Source organism: Oculina patagonica, chromosome 7 (genome assembly GCF_052425735.1).
Source record: "Oculina patagonica isolate OP01 chromosome 7, crgOcupat, whole genome shotgun sequence".
Taxonomy (NCBI): Eukaryota; Metazoa; Cnidaria; class Anthozoa; order Scleractinia; family Oculinidae; genus Oculina; species Oculina patagonica.
The window spans coordinates 13,424,394-13,437,670 of NC_135764.1; the positions used below are offsets into that span (position 1 = coordinate 13,424,394).

General features: G+C 39.4%; 1 protein-coding gene across 1 annotated transcript; it reads left to right on the forward strand.

The window, feature by feature from the left end:
* The first annotated feature begins 6,407 nt into the window (after nt 1-6,407).
* Nucleotides 6,408-9,414, forward strand: LOC144660913 (uncharacterized). Its single transcript, XM_078521636.1, has 4 exons — nt 6,408-6,530; nt 7,192-7,326; nt 7,738-8,029; nt 9,134-9,414. Exons 1-4 carry the CDS (start codon nt 6,408-6,410, stop codon nt 9,412-9,414), a joined length of 831 nt encoding a protein of 276 aa, XP_078377762.1.
* Nucleotides 9,415-13,277: the final 3,863 nt, after the last annotated feature.

Consider the following 13,277-nt stretch of genomic DNA (forward strand, 5'->3'; position numbering starts at 1 on the left):
TCACCCAGCTCAAGTCTGTACGCAAGTTCAACTTGCGACGACTCGTTTGGCCAGTATTTTACTTGTGATTGGCTGAGAAAGTGGCGCGAGTATCTTTAAACCAGTCACAAGGCGAAGTAATCTCAAAACCAAAGCAATCGTCAATGACTTTGAAAACTGCTCTTTTATCCAAACTCAAAACCCTTGACGATTTGAGGCGGTGATTTTACTTCAGGCGCTCAATAGTAATCTCGTTACCAGATCTCTCGATAGATGCTTTCATAGCCTCTAACGCAGACGCTCAAAAGTAAAAACAAGAGCATCAGAAAAGACAGTGGTTTGATCAAATCTATATTTTGTTTTTCTAAAAACAGAAAAACAAATCTAAAGAGGATAATCTTTTACTAAATAACTATTCTCATTTTAAAACATACTATAAAATTAATTATACTTTATAAGCAGTGACCTGCATTCGAGACAAACTAGTCCCAGGACCACAGCGTTTTAATCAAGACCCTCTGCTATCTTGGATTTCAACGCTGAGAACATACTGGGAACAAGGATTTTAAACATTTATTATATAGGACTATATTATAACATTCCCTCAATGCTTTCATTATGTTGATAAAATTTAGTGATAAAAATGTAATGTTAAAAAGTAAAAACATTTCTCGCGCCAATAATTTTGACCTAAACCATAGCAACGAAAAAATCTCACGATCTCTGATCTATTTTTAAATTCCAATTTTATAACCTATAGTTAACTATTTTTGGGAGGGTGGTCAATTCTTAATTAAAATAATGACAAAAGTAAAAAAGAAACAAGAAAAAATAAAAATAAAAAAAACTTAGTTATATATTTAGTTTTAAACCTCTCCTCCCATTCTTTCTGCTTTTTCTTCTTTAAAAATTCTTATTTGAGATGCTTGAAGCATGCATGCAATACATAAGCAACAGCATGCTTCAAAAGCGTTCCCTAAATAAAAACTTTATACAATGTGCACAGAAAAAACGTTTGCATAACATTACAAGAATACAGCAGTTATACCAGATTTTTCTTATACCACATTTGTACCAGTATAAGCGAGTTAAGAAATGTTTTGTTATAAAACGCTCAGATCTTAATAGGTGTTGAAATGTTGGCTGCAAACGGAGCACGTGACAGATAAGTACTAGGAAATAAGTATTCTGCAGTTACAATTGCTACATGAGAATCGTCCAGTATAGTTTTTACAAGAAGCTAATTTCGAACAATGAAGCGAATAAAAGTTATCGTGGCTCCACCGACCACACTAAAACTGAACTTAATACTTTGGGCATTTGATCACCCTACGCTATGTACTTACGAAATGTCTTAAACTCTACAGCTGTACGTGTACTTTTAGGAGCATCGAATGGTCTTTGCAAGCATGCGAACACAGCGTTTTTCTTTGCAAGCACGACCCGGGGAGGGTACTCCCTATAATGGCCTATACGGGGAGGCTCCGCCCGAAAGGGGTACCTTTTTCAGGCTTAAGGTATATGAAAGGGTAGGGATTTTACAAGTTTTGGTATACGAAAGGGTATGGAAATCTGTCATTTAGGTATTTTAAAGGGCCTTTAATTAAAATATTTCGAACAGACGCAATTTACGGCTGTATTATTTTAATGTATTAAGCGCTACGTAAAAATGACAAGAAAACGTCCTGTTCTAAGTCTATGCCATGTCTTTTAGGTATATGAAAGGGGTACCTTTTTTCAGTAAAAGGTATACGAAAGGGGTACAATTTCTGTCAAAAATGGTATATAAAAGGGTAAGGGGTCAGAGCTCGGGGCGGAGCCTCCCCGTATAAAATTTTTTTGAGTGCCCCCCCCCCCGGGAAGCACGAGCATTGCAAAAAGTTAGCCTTGCGAGCAACGAGCACTTTTCAAAAAAATAGTCCACTAAAAACCGAGCTTGCGAGCACTGTAAAAATAGGCGAGCACCAGCAAACGAGCACCCACTAAACATTTGAGAGCATTCCGAGCAGAAGCCTAATTTTACGAGCACTGTAAAATTTTAAGGGACCATTCATGAGCCCTACTTTTTGTGTAAAGTAGACAGCAGTAATATTAACATTCAATCTTATTTTAAAAACGACTCGATATACTTTGTTGTAGCAAAATCTGTTTTTACCTTTATATCTCTATCGCCTCTATGATGGTGTACCATTGACAATAAGTGTTATATATTTTATATGAATTATGGAGAATATTTTAGGTATAAAAAATAGACAAATTACTTCTCTTTAGGTCATTGCCCTGTATTGCATTGCGCATCCTTACTGCGCAGAATTTTACGCGTAATAAGCGCGCGCGAGGGCGCTTATTACGCGACAAAAAATTGTCGCTTTCTCATAAACGAGTCTGGTGACCTATCAATTTTTTCTCATATTTTGGGTGTAGCGATCAAATTCTTTCTGTAAAATGAAATTCCTATGTTTGGAAAATAAATTATCGCTAAAAACGTGTACTTTGGCAGTACTCGCAGAGGAAATATAAAGGAATCATATGGAATATACGTTTTATACAAGGTCTTCCTGTTCCTAAACGAATCTGGTGACCCCCCTTTTTTATTTCAAAATTTAAGTTCCCTTAAAGTAATACCGTAATAAACTGGTCAGTAGGCGAAGTTTGGTTAAAAATATGTGTTCAGTTCTATTTCAGGGTAATGACCTTAACCTAGTCTGTTACTACAAAATGTTTGGTATCTATATAAAAATAGATTCTTTTAAACAATCAGTTCTTTCCTCCGATATACTCTTGCTTCATAAAATCCTAAAAAATCTCTTTAATTGTGGTTTCTTTCCCCCTTCGTTTGAAACCTCTATGTTCCCTTCTCTGTACCGCTAGCAGCTACCGCACCACCCTCACTATGAAACTCTTGCTTCGTGGATGAGAAATATATTGCGGGTTATCAAACTGCTCATGCTCAAACAGATGTTTTCCCTTTCTTTTCCTGTAGAACCACCAGCCGACGGCTCCAACAACGAATCCAAACAACAGAAGGACTGCTATGGCAATGCCTGCCTTGGCTCTTCTGGACAAACCACTTGATTTACCTGAAATCACAAGCAAAGCACGGTTTATTTAGCACAGCTTTGGACAAGCTAAAATACTTCTTGCCATGGAGAAGTCAGCATGGCTTTATGATTTGGGACGCCGGTGCCTGTTGCAAATGCGTTGGACCCGAGTTGAAGTTTTCGGTGGTCCAGAGTTTACCTTCTCAGTCACGCTTTGTAAACATGTTTTTGCTTCACACAAAAGAAAACAATACTTACAGTATCATTAAAAACAGTACACGACTTACATTGCAAAACTTACACCACTTAGAAATATTGCAAGTTGTTGAGACTGAAGTTATGCAGGTCGAAAATGTATGCATGTAGCACATCATCTATTGTTCTTTCAAGCTGTTGCTTTCAGTGTTTTGTTTTAGTTGTAAAGATCAGATCTAAACATCTTTACAAGTGTATGATTGAGTAATATTTTGTAAAACCCAAATATTGGTTAAAAATGGAAACTCGCGTTTTTTAGCCTCGATAATTCTCTCATTTCGAGATAAAACGGTTAAGCCATAGATGTTTGTATTTTTCCTCAAAGCAATTCTTGGAGCTTCTTCTTCGCCGTAAACAATGTTCTTGAATGGACCATAACAGTGTTTTTTTCGTTGACGCAAGCACTTTCGCCGAGTCATGTTCTTTTAAAATTGTGTCAAGTTTGACACACCCTCCGGAAAGTCCCATTTTCCGGGAACAAACCAAGCCGTTTAAAATGTATAAAAATAACAAAGTAACATATACAGTTCTATGGATACAAATTTCACGTAAGGAGTTTATGAAGACTTTAAACAAAAGTCCATTACAATCTTTGATAATAGTTTAGTGAGCTCACTAAAAAAATAATAATCGGCACAGATCGATAAGAAAAATATACTAGTCTGCACTCAGAAAGCCTGTCATTCTCGTCAGGGGCACAGTGACAGACCCGTTAGAGAGTTCAAAAGTTTAAACTACGAGCACGCGCGAAAGTTGGGTAAGAGCGCGTGAAAGACAACGTTACATTGATCTTTGTATCCGCTGTGTAACGAACTGTTCAACGAAACACCAACCCAGGGTGAATCTCTCTAACAACACGTTTCAAACTGCGGTACCACAGCTGGCCCTACGTGCCTGAGCCGACAATATTTAACTATCAATCTATGCAGACTAACTATCTTTAAAATATTTGTAAGCAGCAAAAGTTCAGTGTCCGAGGTGAAAAAGTAAAAGTTCGTTATTAGCGCTTAAAGTTTCGAGGATAAGATAAGACAAATTACATGAGCGAAAAGTGCCTCAGACCCGACAAGCGTTCACAACTAAGTTGTACGCACTTTTACAAGGCTTACTTGCCTCAAGACAATTTTTCTGTAGCGTTTCGGAACAACTACGTTATTTGAATAAAAAAAAATAATTAATACAAAGTCGTCATATTCACAGTCTAGTGGTAGTTCAAATAGAATAGTAAAAAAGTGGGTTTATAGAGTTCACCATAAATATGAGTAGATTGAACTTTTTTAACGTTGGTTTCTATCAGTGACATTAAAGGAACATGTGATATTAAACCTCACTCAATTTAAATGCTCCATTTCTAGAACGAAGAATCCCTCCATTGCAAAGAATTTATTTTCTGGGTTTTCTAAAGCCGGTATTTGTTCTAGCATCATTGCCAGATTTAAACACCTGGCTTGCGTTCGATATCGTTGTTGTTTTTGTTGTTGCTTTTTCAGGTCCGTTGTCACACCAGCCCGTGCCATTCAGTCAGCAGGGGAATCCGATTATGTCCACTGTGGCTTTCCTGGCCTCAGTTGTGGATCCTCGTGTGGCATGTGCTGCCGCTAAAGCTGCTTTAGGTTAGAGAACATTTCCTTACACGCTGTAACTCGCTCTGGCGCGAAATCTAACGTTGCCATGTCAGCTTCACCCTGTCTGAGATTTTGATTGGTCAATTCAAACAGACAGCTGTCAAAAATATGTCAAATTTGCGTGGCAACGGTACAAACTATGCAAATGAAAAAAGAGAAGGAAAATTCGCGTTACAAGCCACGATTGGTTTTGGCCATGTACTTGATTGGCTTAAGTTAGAAGACATCTGCACTCTGATTGGCTAGAACGTGCCACACGACTTTCTTTAACCAATCACAAAGCTAAACACTTTCAATGTCATCAAGCAACCCCTGCAACTCGTGTGCCAGGTGAAAAACGTAGAACAAAGCAGTGTTGGTTTGGGTTTGGTTTTTATGATGCTTATATTATGTAACATGTCTTTAAACCCTTCTGTTTTTATTTGTGTTTTAAATACAACAGAGAAATTTTCCGAAATGAAGGACGAAATACCCCAGGCAGTCATCGACAGCCATGTTAAGAACGCTGCTAGCGCCCGGGCAGAAAAAGTGAAGCAGGAGACCTCTGAAGAAAATGCAGGTATAAATTACACATTCAAAGTGAGGGAAAATTCTTTGTTTTTTACAAGGACAAGGGAAATTATCTTCACGTGTCGTAAATTCATTGTTTGTTTGGTCACTAAGAAGACTGGGGCTTTTGTTATTGTTTGCAATTTGTTTCCTGGAGAAATTGTTGGGATTTATTATAATTAACACGTCAACTTCACGCCATACGGTAGTTAAGTACCGCTTTTGGCGTCACGCTGTCGTGATAAATGTTAGCGAACTCACCTGTGTTTGCCTTTTTATTAGTTTATTAATTTAGGAAGAAACTCGAGTGTTTCTAGAACGATTTTCCAAAATACGCTAAAGTAACATGTTCACGCGCCAGGAATGTTGCACTCAGTCTTCAGGATCCACGGGCAGCGCTAGCCGATTATCCTGAAGACTGGGTACGATATCGACCTGTTAGTTAACCCTGATGGCGACAAATATTATCATCATCACCCACACTGCCCCACCTCACTCTCCAAGCTTTAGACGAAAGTGGTCACCTTAGAATACTTAATTACTTTTACATCCTTTATTGTTTAGAAGAAACACCGCAGCCCATGGAAGTGAACGGAAGTCAATTAGCAGGACCTGAGGGAGGGGAGACACGGGCACAAGATGTTAAGGTAGAGTTATTTGGATATAAAACTAATGTTTACACCAAAGCAAAGTCTGCATTGTGATCTTTTGCACTGCTCTTAAAGCTGCTGCTTTAATTCCAGTTTCTGTAGCATAATGTGATGAAAAGTATTGCTACATGAAATGCTAGTCCGTAGAAGGTTTCCCCCAGCATTATGAAAGATTTCCCCAACAATGCGCCAGAATATCTGTTTGTTAACCTGTTGAAGAGAAAGGCACTGTGAGAGTTAATACGGACACGCAAATGGACACCCATTTCGTCTCCCTTCTCTTACTGTGATTTTCTCCCTGGTTTTATATGGAAGACTCGTCGGAGTCGAGTAGTCAAGCACAGAACGGAGAGAAAACACAGGCTATCAACGAAGAAAACATTGCTAAGGCAGCCGCATCAGCTCTGGCAGCAGCTGCAGTAAAAGCCAAGGTAACCTTACTGTAGATTTCGTTATCATCCGGCATATGTCAGACAAGCTAAGTAAAGCGCAATCACAGTATCTTGGAAATAAAGTTCTACTGATTAGGAAAGGGTGTTTTATGAAATAATGTATGCAGCACCGAGGAACCCTTCATTTGACGAATTGATGTTCGCATTTGATCAATTTTCAGTTGATAGATTTAAACCGTTCCCCGGGAAATTCTTTGTAAACTGATCATTTTCCACCGAGGCTTTCGGAAGGAATGAAAAAAAACTAGAATAACAAACATGGTTATTCATTTACGTTTTGAATATTTACTAAATTGTAAGTTGCAAAGTATTGTAAAGCGGATCGAGTAGCTACAAATGCCAAGATTTATAGTCAGCAATGAACAAAATGCTTTCGTTGGCTAAAAGAACTCAGTGACTTCTTTTATCTCTGGGGAAATCTGGTTGCAATCTGGGCGTGAATCGTGGTTGAACCTGATGTCTAGTAGGTCTTCAATACTTTGATTTGTTTCTTTTTTTGTCCGTCCGTCCTTTCGTTCATTCGTTCGTTTACTTTCGTTCTTTTTTTTTTTTTGAAGGGGGCGGGAGGAGGGGGGAATATCATTTTTACGCGTAATAAAACAGCACTAAGAATTTTGAGTAACTTCTCTTTTCCTGATAGCACCTGGCTCAAGTTGAAGAGCGTAAGATCAAGAGCCTTGTAGCGCTTCTTGTTGAGACACAGATGAAGAAACTAGAGATTAAACTGCGTCACTTTGAAGAACTTGAGACTATCATGGACCGCGAACGAGAGGCGGTAAGTATAAGAAACTGTTGATGAATTAAGATATTTTATTGTCATCCACGTAGTACATCACACAGAAGCTTGAATGTTTGGTGATAAGAAAAGAAAACAAAAAGAAACTCTCTTGAGTAGAAAGTGCACGATCTGATCACTGGCACGCTTTGAAAAAGAGGGGCTTTTTGGCTCTAGAAAAGTTCCCAGAAAACCGCATGACAGTGTGGTCACTAGGTAATGTGTTACTTGTCCCCTTCACGACGGGCGTTACTTTTGGTCGTCACGCAACGCTTCTGTACAGAGGAGCGTTGCGTGGCAATCCAAATTGCAAGACGAAGGAGATTATAGCGTAACGTTTGTATATTTAAAAGGAAGATCACTCATTTGCTCTTCATTAATTCATTTTCTTTTTCTTTTCTTTTATAAAAGTTGGAGTACCAGCGTCAACAGCTTCTTGCTGAGCGCCAACAGTTTCATCAAGAACAACTCAAAGCGGCACAGCTACGCGCACGTGCTGCGGCCGGTCACCTGTCCCCCTCAGCACCCTCCCCTGGGCAGATTCAACCGCAGCCACAGGTATCCCAGCCTCAACCCCAATTTCCACAGCAACAGCAGCCACAGGTACCGCAACAACGGAGGCATTCACAACAAGCCCCGTCCCAGGTCCCACAGCCGGGAGTACCAAGTCATGTGCCACAGGTCGCCAGTCCTGCGCAACAAGGTAAGATTTCAGTATTTGAATTGGGTCAAGAGAATAACTGTTGTAGACTTGAAGGGACTATGTCACGGATTTAAACACATTTTTCAACAGTCCAAATTTATATTTGTGTCGTAGGAAACCTAAAAATAATGGTCCATTTTTATTAACAATTGCTATTTTAGAGCAATAAAACTGTATAAAAGCGCGTTTGGCTGCAGATGGCTCGGATGGAAATGGATTGCAATTTTAAAACGAAAGCAAACGTTTTCAAGTTGTTTCCGCGCGCCTTCAAAAAAATCGATTTTTAAAGCCGAAGTTTGAATTCCATCCCTATGTATATCTTCCGTTAAATGTTCAAAGACAAGTGTTTTTCATGGGTAAAGTTGCCTATCATTTACTTCAGACCCAAAAACTGCGAAATCCCCCTGGCATAGTCTCTTAAAGTTGGGAATGAGAGGCAATGTGTCTTGAAAAGATCACAATAGGTGCAGTTTTTGAAGCGATGTGTGGTACATACAGGGTTTTTTTTTCTCGAATAAGCGCCGGCCCTCGAGTAAGCACGCAATACAAACAGAATAATTGTATGAAGTAAGATAGGGCAAATTACTTCAGGTTTCTTGCCAAAAATAAAATCGTGTAAAGAGAAAGCTAACCTATTAAATCATGGAGTTAAACATGAAAAAAAAAAAATGGAATCCGAAATAAACACTCGGGCATCCTGTACCCCATTTCAAACTGCAGCACAATTAGGTGTAAATTTTTTCGAAGACACCACATTTCTGCCTTAGGGACGGACCATTATTTTCTTGGGAGGGGGGGATGAAAAATCTTCCTCTGCAAACTTTTTTTTTAGTTTACGCACCTCTGCAAACATTTTTTTTCGAAATTCTTACTATTTTTTGTTATACATATCGTGTTTGCAAACAATTTATTTTGTCTTTCCAGGCCCTGCAAACAATTTTTTTCAATATTTTTCATCCCCCCCCCCCTCCAAAAAAATAATGGTCCGTCCCTTAGTTCGTTGGCAGTCTGTGCTTCTGCCTTTTCGCCTTTGTGTCCTGCTACTTGCTTATTCTTCTACCTCACGACGACTTATTTCTAACATTGTTGTATTTGAAGTTGCAGGTAGCGGCCAGCCCGTCGGGTCCAATCCCCCCTCTGCGTCTGCCTCCCCGGCTCCAGCCATGAACCCAGGCTCTGTGCCTCCAATCGGATCCCACCCTTCCTCTGGCTGCAGCACCCCAGTGTCATTCATGGGATCGAACGCTGCATCTCCTGCGTCAGGCCCCGGTACCCCCAGCAATGTTTCTTTGCAGGCTCATGCTGCCGCTGGCCAGATGCCTCACGTGCCTGGCGACAATGCAGTGTCGAGTCCAGTTCCCCAGGCCACAAGCATGATGGAATGATGGGAACAGTGCTAGCGTTCGGGGAAAAACAATCGTGTCACTTTTTGTTGTTATTGTTTCTTTTCTAAAGTAATAAATAAATTGTCATTTGTGTCAAGAATTGTGGTGTTATTATCAGCGATAAATATTTAATCTTTTCAGGAGCAAGCTACGCGCCTCGTTGGCTATCTACCATCTCATATCCAAAGCGCGCTCGTGGAATATTAATTTTTTGAGTTTAATAGATCGGTCAGTGGGTTATGCTAAAACAATTAGACGGCTCGCTCTCGGTTTCTACCGGCTTTTGATTGTTAGCGAGGGGCGAAGTCCCAAGCTAACTATCAGCCGATAGAAACCTTGAGCATGCCGTCTAATTGTTAAATAAAAAGCACCTGTGTAGCCAATCAGATCGCGCGTTTTGTCAATAGACGGTAGCACACCTCGCTATTACGGACACCCTACTTTGCGGGACCAAATCCAGATCCTCGGCAAAAGCAATAAAGGTTTTACTAAAAATGACTCCCGCTATTACGGACTCTCTCTATTTCGGAAAAATCAGACACTCGATAAAGCAGACACTATGAACTTCTCGTCACCATGAACTTCTCACTTTGGCTATAAAACGTAAGATTGCAGTCTGTTACTCGTCATATGTCAAAACAAGAACTTTCTTCAGTAAATGTACACTTCAGCTGGGTCTTTTCCCTTCAGACTTTTTATCAAGCCCGCGTCCTCCATTCCCAACGACTACTTAGCAGTTCTTCGACGAGGATGATAGAAGAATTTTTTTTTTGGGGGGGGGGGGGGGGGGGGGTTGAATTTTCGATTCCAGGATTTTTTTGGGGTAGAAAAATATGGCAATTATTTTTTTGGGATATTAAAAACAATCTGAAGACTCCTGGTAGTGCCTTGGCTCTGTAGTTCTGCAAATAAAGTACAAGCAAACGTGTTTCTCATGTTTTTCTCTCTGTTATGTCAATATTTCCCTTGGCATGGTATCAAAGAGTTTGGGGTTAATTTTTGATCCAGGGATTTTTTGGGTCTTGTTGGAAGCCCTAGGGATTTTTTGGGGGGGCTTACCGGTTTTTTGCCCACATTCGATCATCTCGTCACTTGAAACCCGGTCATTATCTCACTATCTATGTTTGACGGTAAAATTTAGAGAAATAAGAAATATTGGAGATTTATTGTGTTTTTAAATTGAGAAGTTGAAATTTGGTAAACGGGCACCTTAAATTGCTATATGCACACGTTTATTTTTGTAAAATGTATGGGAGATAAAACAGAGGTTATTGCATACTTATGTCATCTTAAATTATTTAACTTTGAGCCATTCAATGGGTATTTCCGAAGAAATCGAAGACGTCGACGCGAAGATCACCGTGAAAAAAAAGGAAGATCTGCGAGATTGAAGCAAAGATCTGATATCGGCCAAAATTCACGTGATCGAAATGAACACTCGAATCAGAAAATTGTCAAAACTCGAATTACACTGAATAAACGTTCAAATCGTTATCCGTATTAATCAAAGATCTCTTCGAGATATCGACTTTTTTTGCATGAAGTTAGTATGAGTAGAAGGTTTATCCTGGGCATTGTTGTTCGAACATATCATGGAAGAATTCAAACGTCTTTCAGTTCAAGCATTTTTTTATTTTCGCGGAGTAAATGCTGTACTTGTCAGTCGCGACGGCTGGGTGCTTTGCGACTCGTATACTTTGGCTTGGTTAAAAAAGGTAAACTTTGACGTTTGCCTTTAACATGTTTAATCGAAATAGTTGTTTCCTTTCGAGTTAGAAAGATTCTACTCGGCTTAATGCAGAAAAATAACGCCTGATCGCAGGTTAGGTTACGCACGACAGAGTTACCTTTTGTCTCGTCACGCAATTTTAACCCCACATTGAGAGTTAAATTTTCGTTTGGATATTACCAAAAGCCGCTTCTCCTCGTTATTCTTTACCTTACGGCTACACATCCCATTTCTAACGACTACATTTCCAGCAAAACAGTTGCTGTTTATTTTTCTAATGGCGATGCATTAACTTCTGAACGGAAGAAACGTTTAACGTTTACTGCTTCCACCGGAAGTAATTTCACAACAGGCTACAAAACCGACACTTAAAAGAAGACCACCAGCTGCAAGTCTACAATGTACAAGACCAGTTTTCTGTTTTAAAGAAATGCCGCACGAAGTTGGACTGTTTAATTTACGAAATGCTCTTTATTAGAAACATAAAGCCGAAACTTAACACGCAATCAGATTCTGTGCGTGCTAAACTGTTTATTTAAAATCTTAATATGCTAATATATTATCACACCCTAGATCACTATATAAGCCTGAACTCCGTATTATAATCTTAACTTGATAATGATGACATGGCGTCATCGAAACGTCGTTCTATTTTCCTATCGCTTATTTTTCTTCTCAAAAGTTTCACAAAACATTTTGTTATTCGAAAGCTACAAAAACACTTATAAATATCACTTAACACATTTAATGATGTTGCAATTAGCGAAGCGCACTAATGACGTCACAGAATTTGACCCCCGGTGTGAGTCAAAATTCGGACAAACAAACCGCTCTGTAAGAGCAATGTATGGTTGGCGGGCACTTTGGAGGCATATTTCAGATATTTAGCGATTGTTTCACAAAACCATGGCCAGATTGGCTCGGACTTCGGAAAGCCTTACCTGTACAACGTAGAAAGCTCAAACCGTGGTTTGAAACAAAAGGTTTGTCAAACAGAGCGATTATTCAATAAATGTGTAAAATGTTTTACTCTCAGTTATTGAATGGATTATAAAGGCCTGATTTGCTGCCGGGATTTGCTGAAAGAAAACATTTATTTTTATGAGAAATGCAAAGCGTTTACACTGTTCTTAGTGGCACATTTTGCAACACAACAGAGCTAACCTCAGATTTATGCCACCACAAAATTACACAAAGAAACGCTCGTCCGATCGGTCCCCTTGCCTGACCCGAATATTTAAAGAGGTCAATTTCGTTACACAATTGTCGCGGCAAATACTATTTAATATACACTGTTCGAGCTCGGCAGCTGTAGCTGTAGTCTGTAATAGTAATGGGGATAAATAATAGCTTTATTTAAATCAAACCCGCCGTCAATTCCATTAGAAAGGCGTTTGAATAGCATAATATTTTCGCCCTCTATCTATCATGTGTCGAAACAGATCGGATGGCCGGCGATCAGTGCCGTCAAATTCGGGAAGAATTCTGAACTTCTTGCAACCGACGATCTTTCCGGTGCCTAAATGAAGCAAACATACAAGTGCTATCCTTCGCAATTATATAATTCGATAGTAATTCGCTATCCGCCGCTTAAATTTCTGGGCAGCCTGAATAATTTTGCAGTGGAAATCAAGGTGTCATTACCGGATCTTCGACTAATAAATTCAATTTTGGGCCATTTTTTGGATACCTTCAATCTGTTTTTCACTTACTAAAGCAAAAATGTTTGAAATCTATCATTTTTCGAGCCTTTCGAGAATCTCGGCCTCAAATTGTGCCTTTCTCTCCCTTTTTTTCTTGTCAAGAATGCGTCCCCTCCATACAAAGCCTTTGCCAAAACTAAAATTGTTGTCCGACTCACGACTCACTGTGGTGAAATCTATTTTTAGTGATAGTGCGCTTTGCTAGATGATGTTGCAATTCTAAATTGTGCAACTCAGCAGAAATAATCAATTGTCACGAAATGAGTTCCTTTTGGTTAACTATTAGCAACGTTTTAGTGTGTTCGTGCGGGTAATGTTTGACCTCCTGACCTCTTTCAGTGCTTTGGCTAAATTAAAGGCACGGCGCCGCACAGTAAAATCTTTAGAAAAGCAGTCACTTGAGAAACACACAAGTCGTGTTTGCGTTAGTC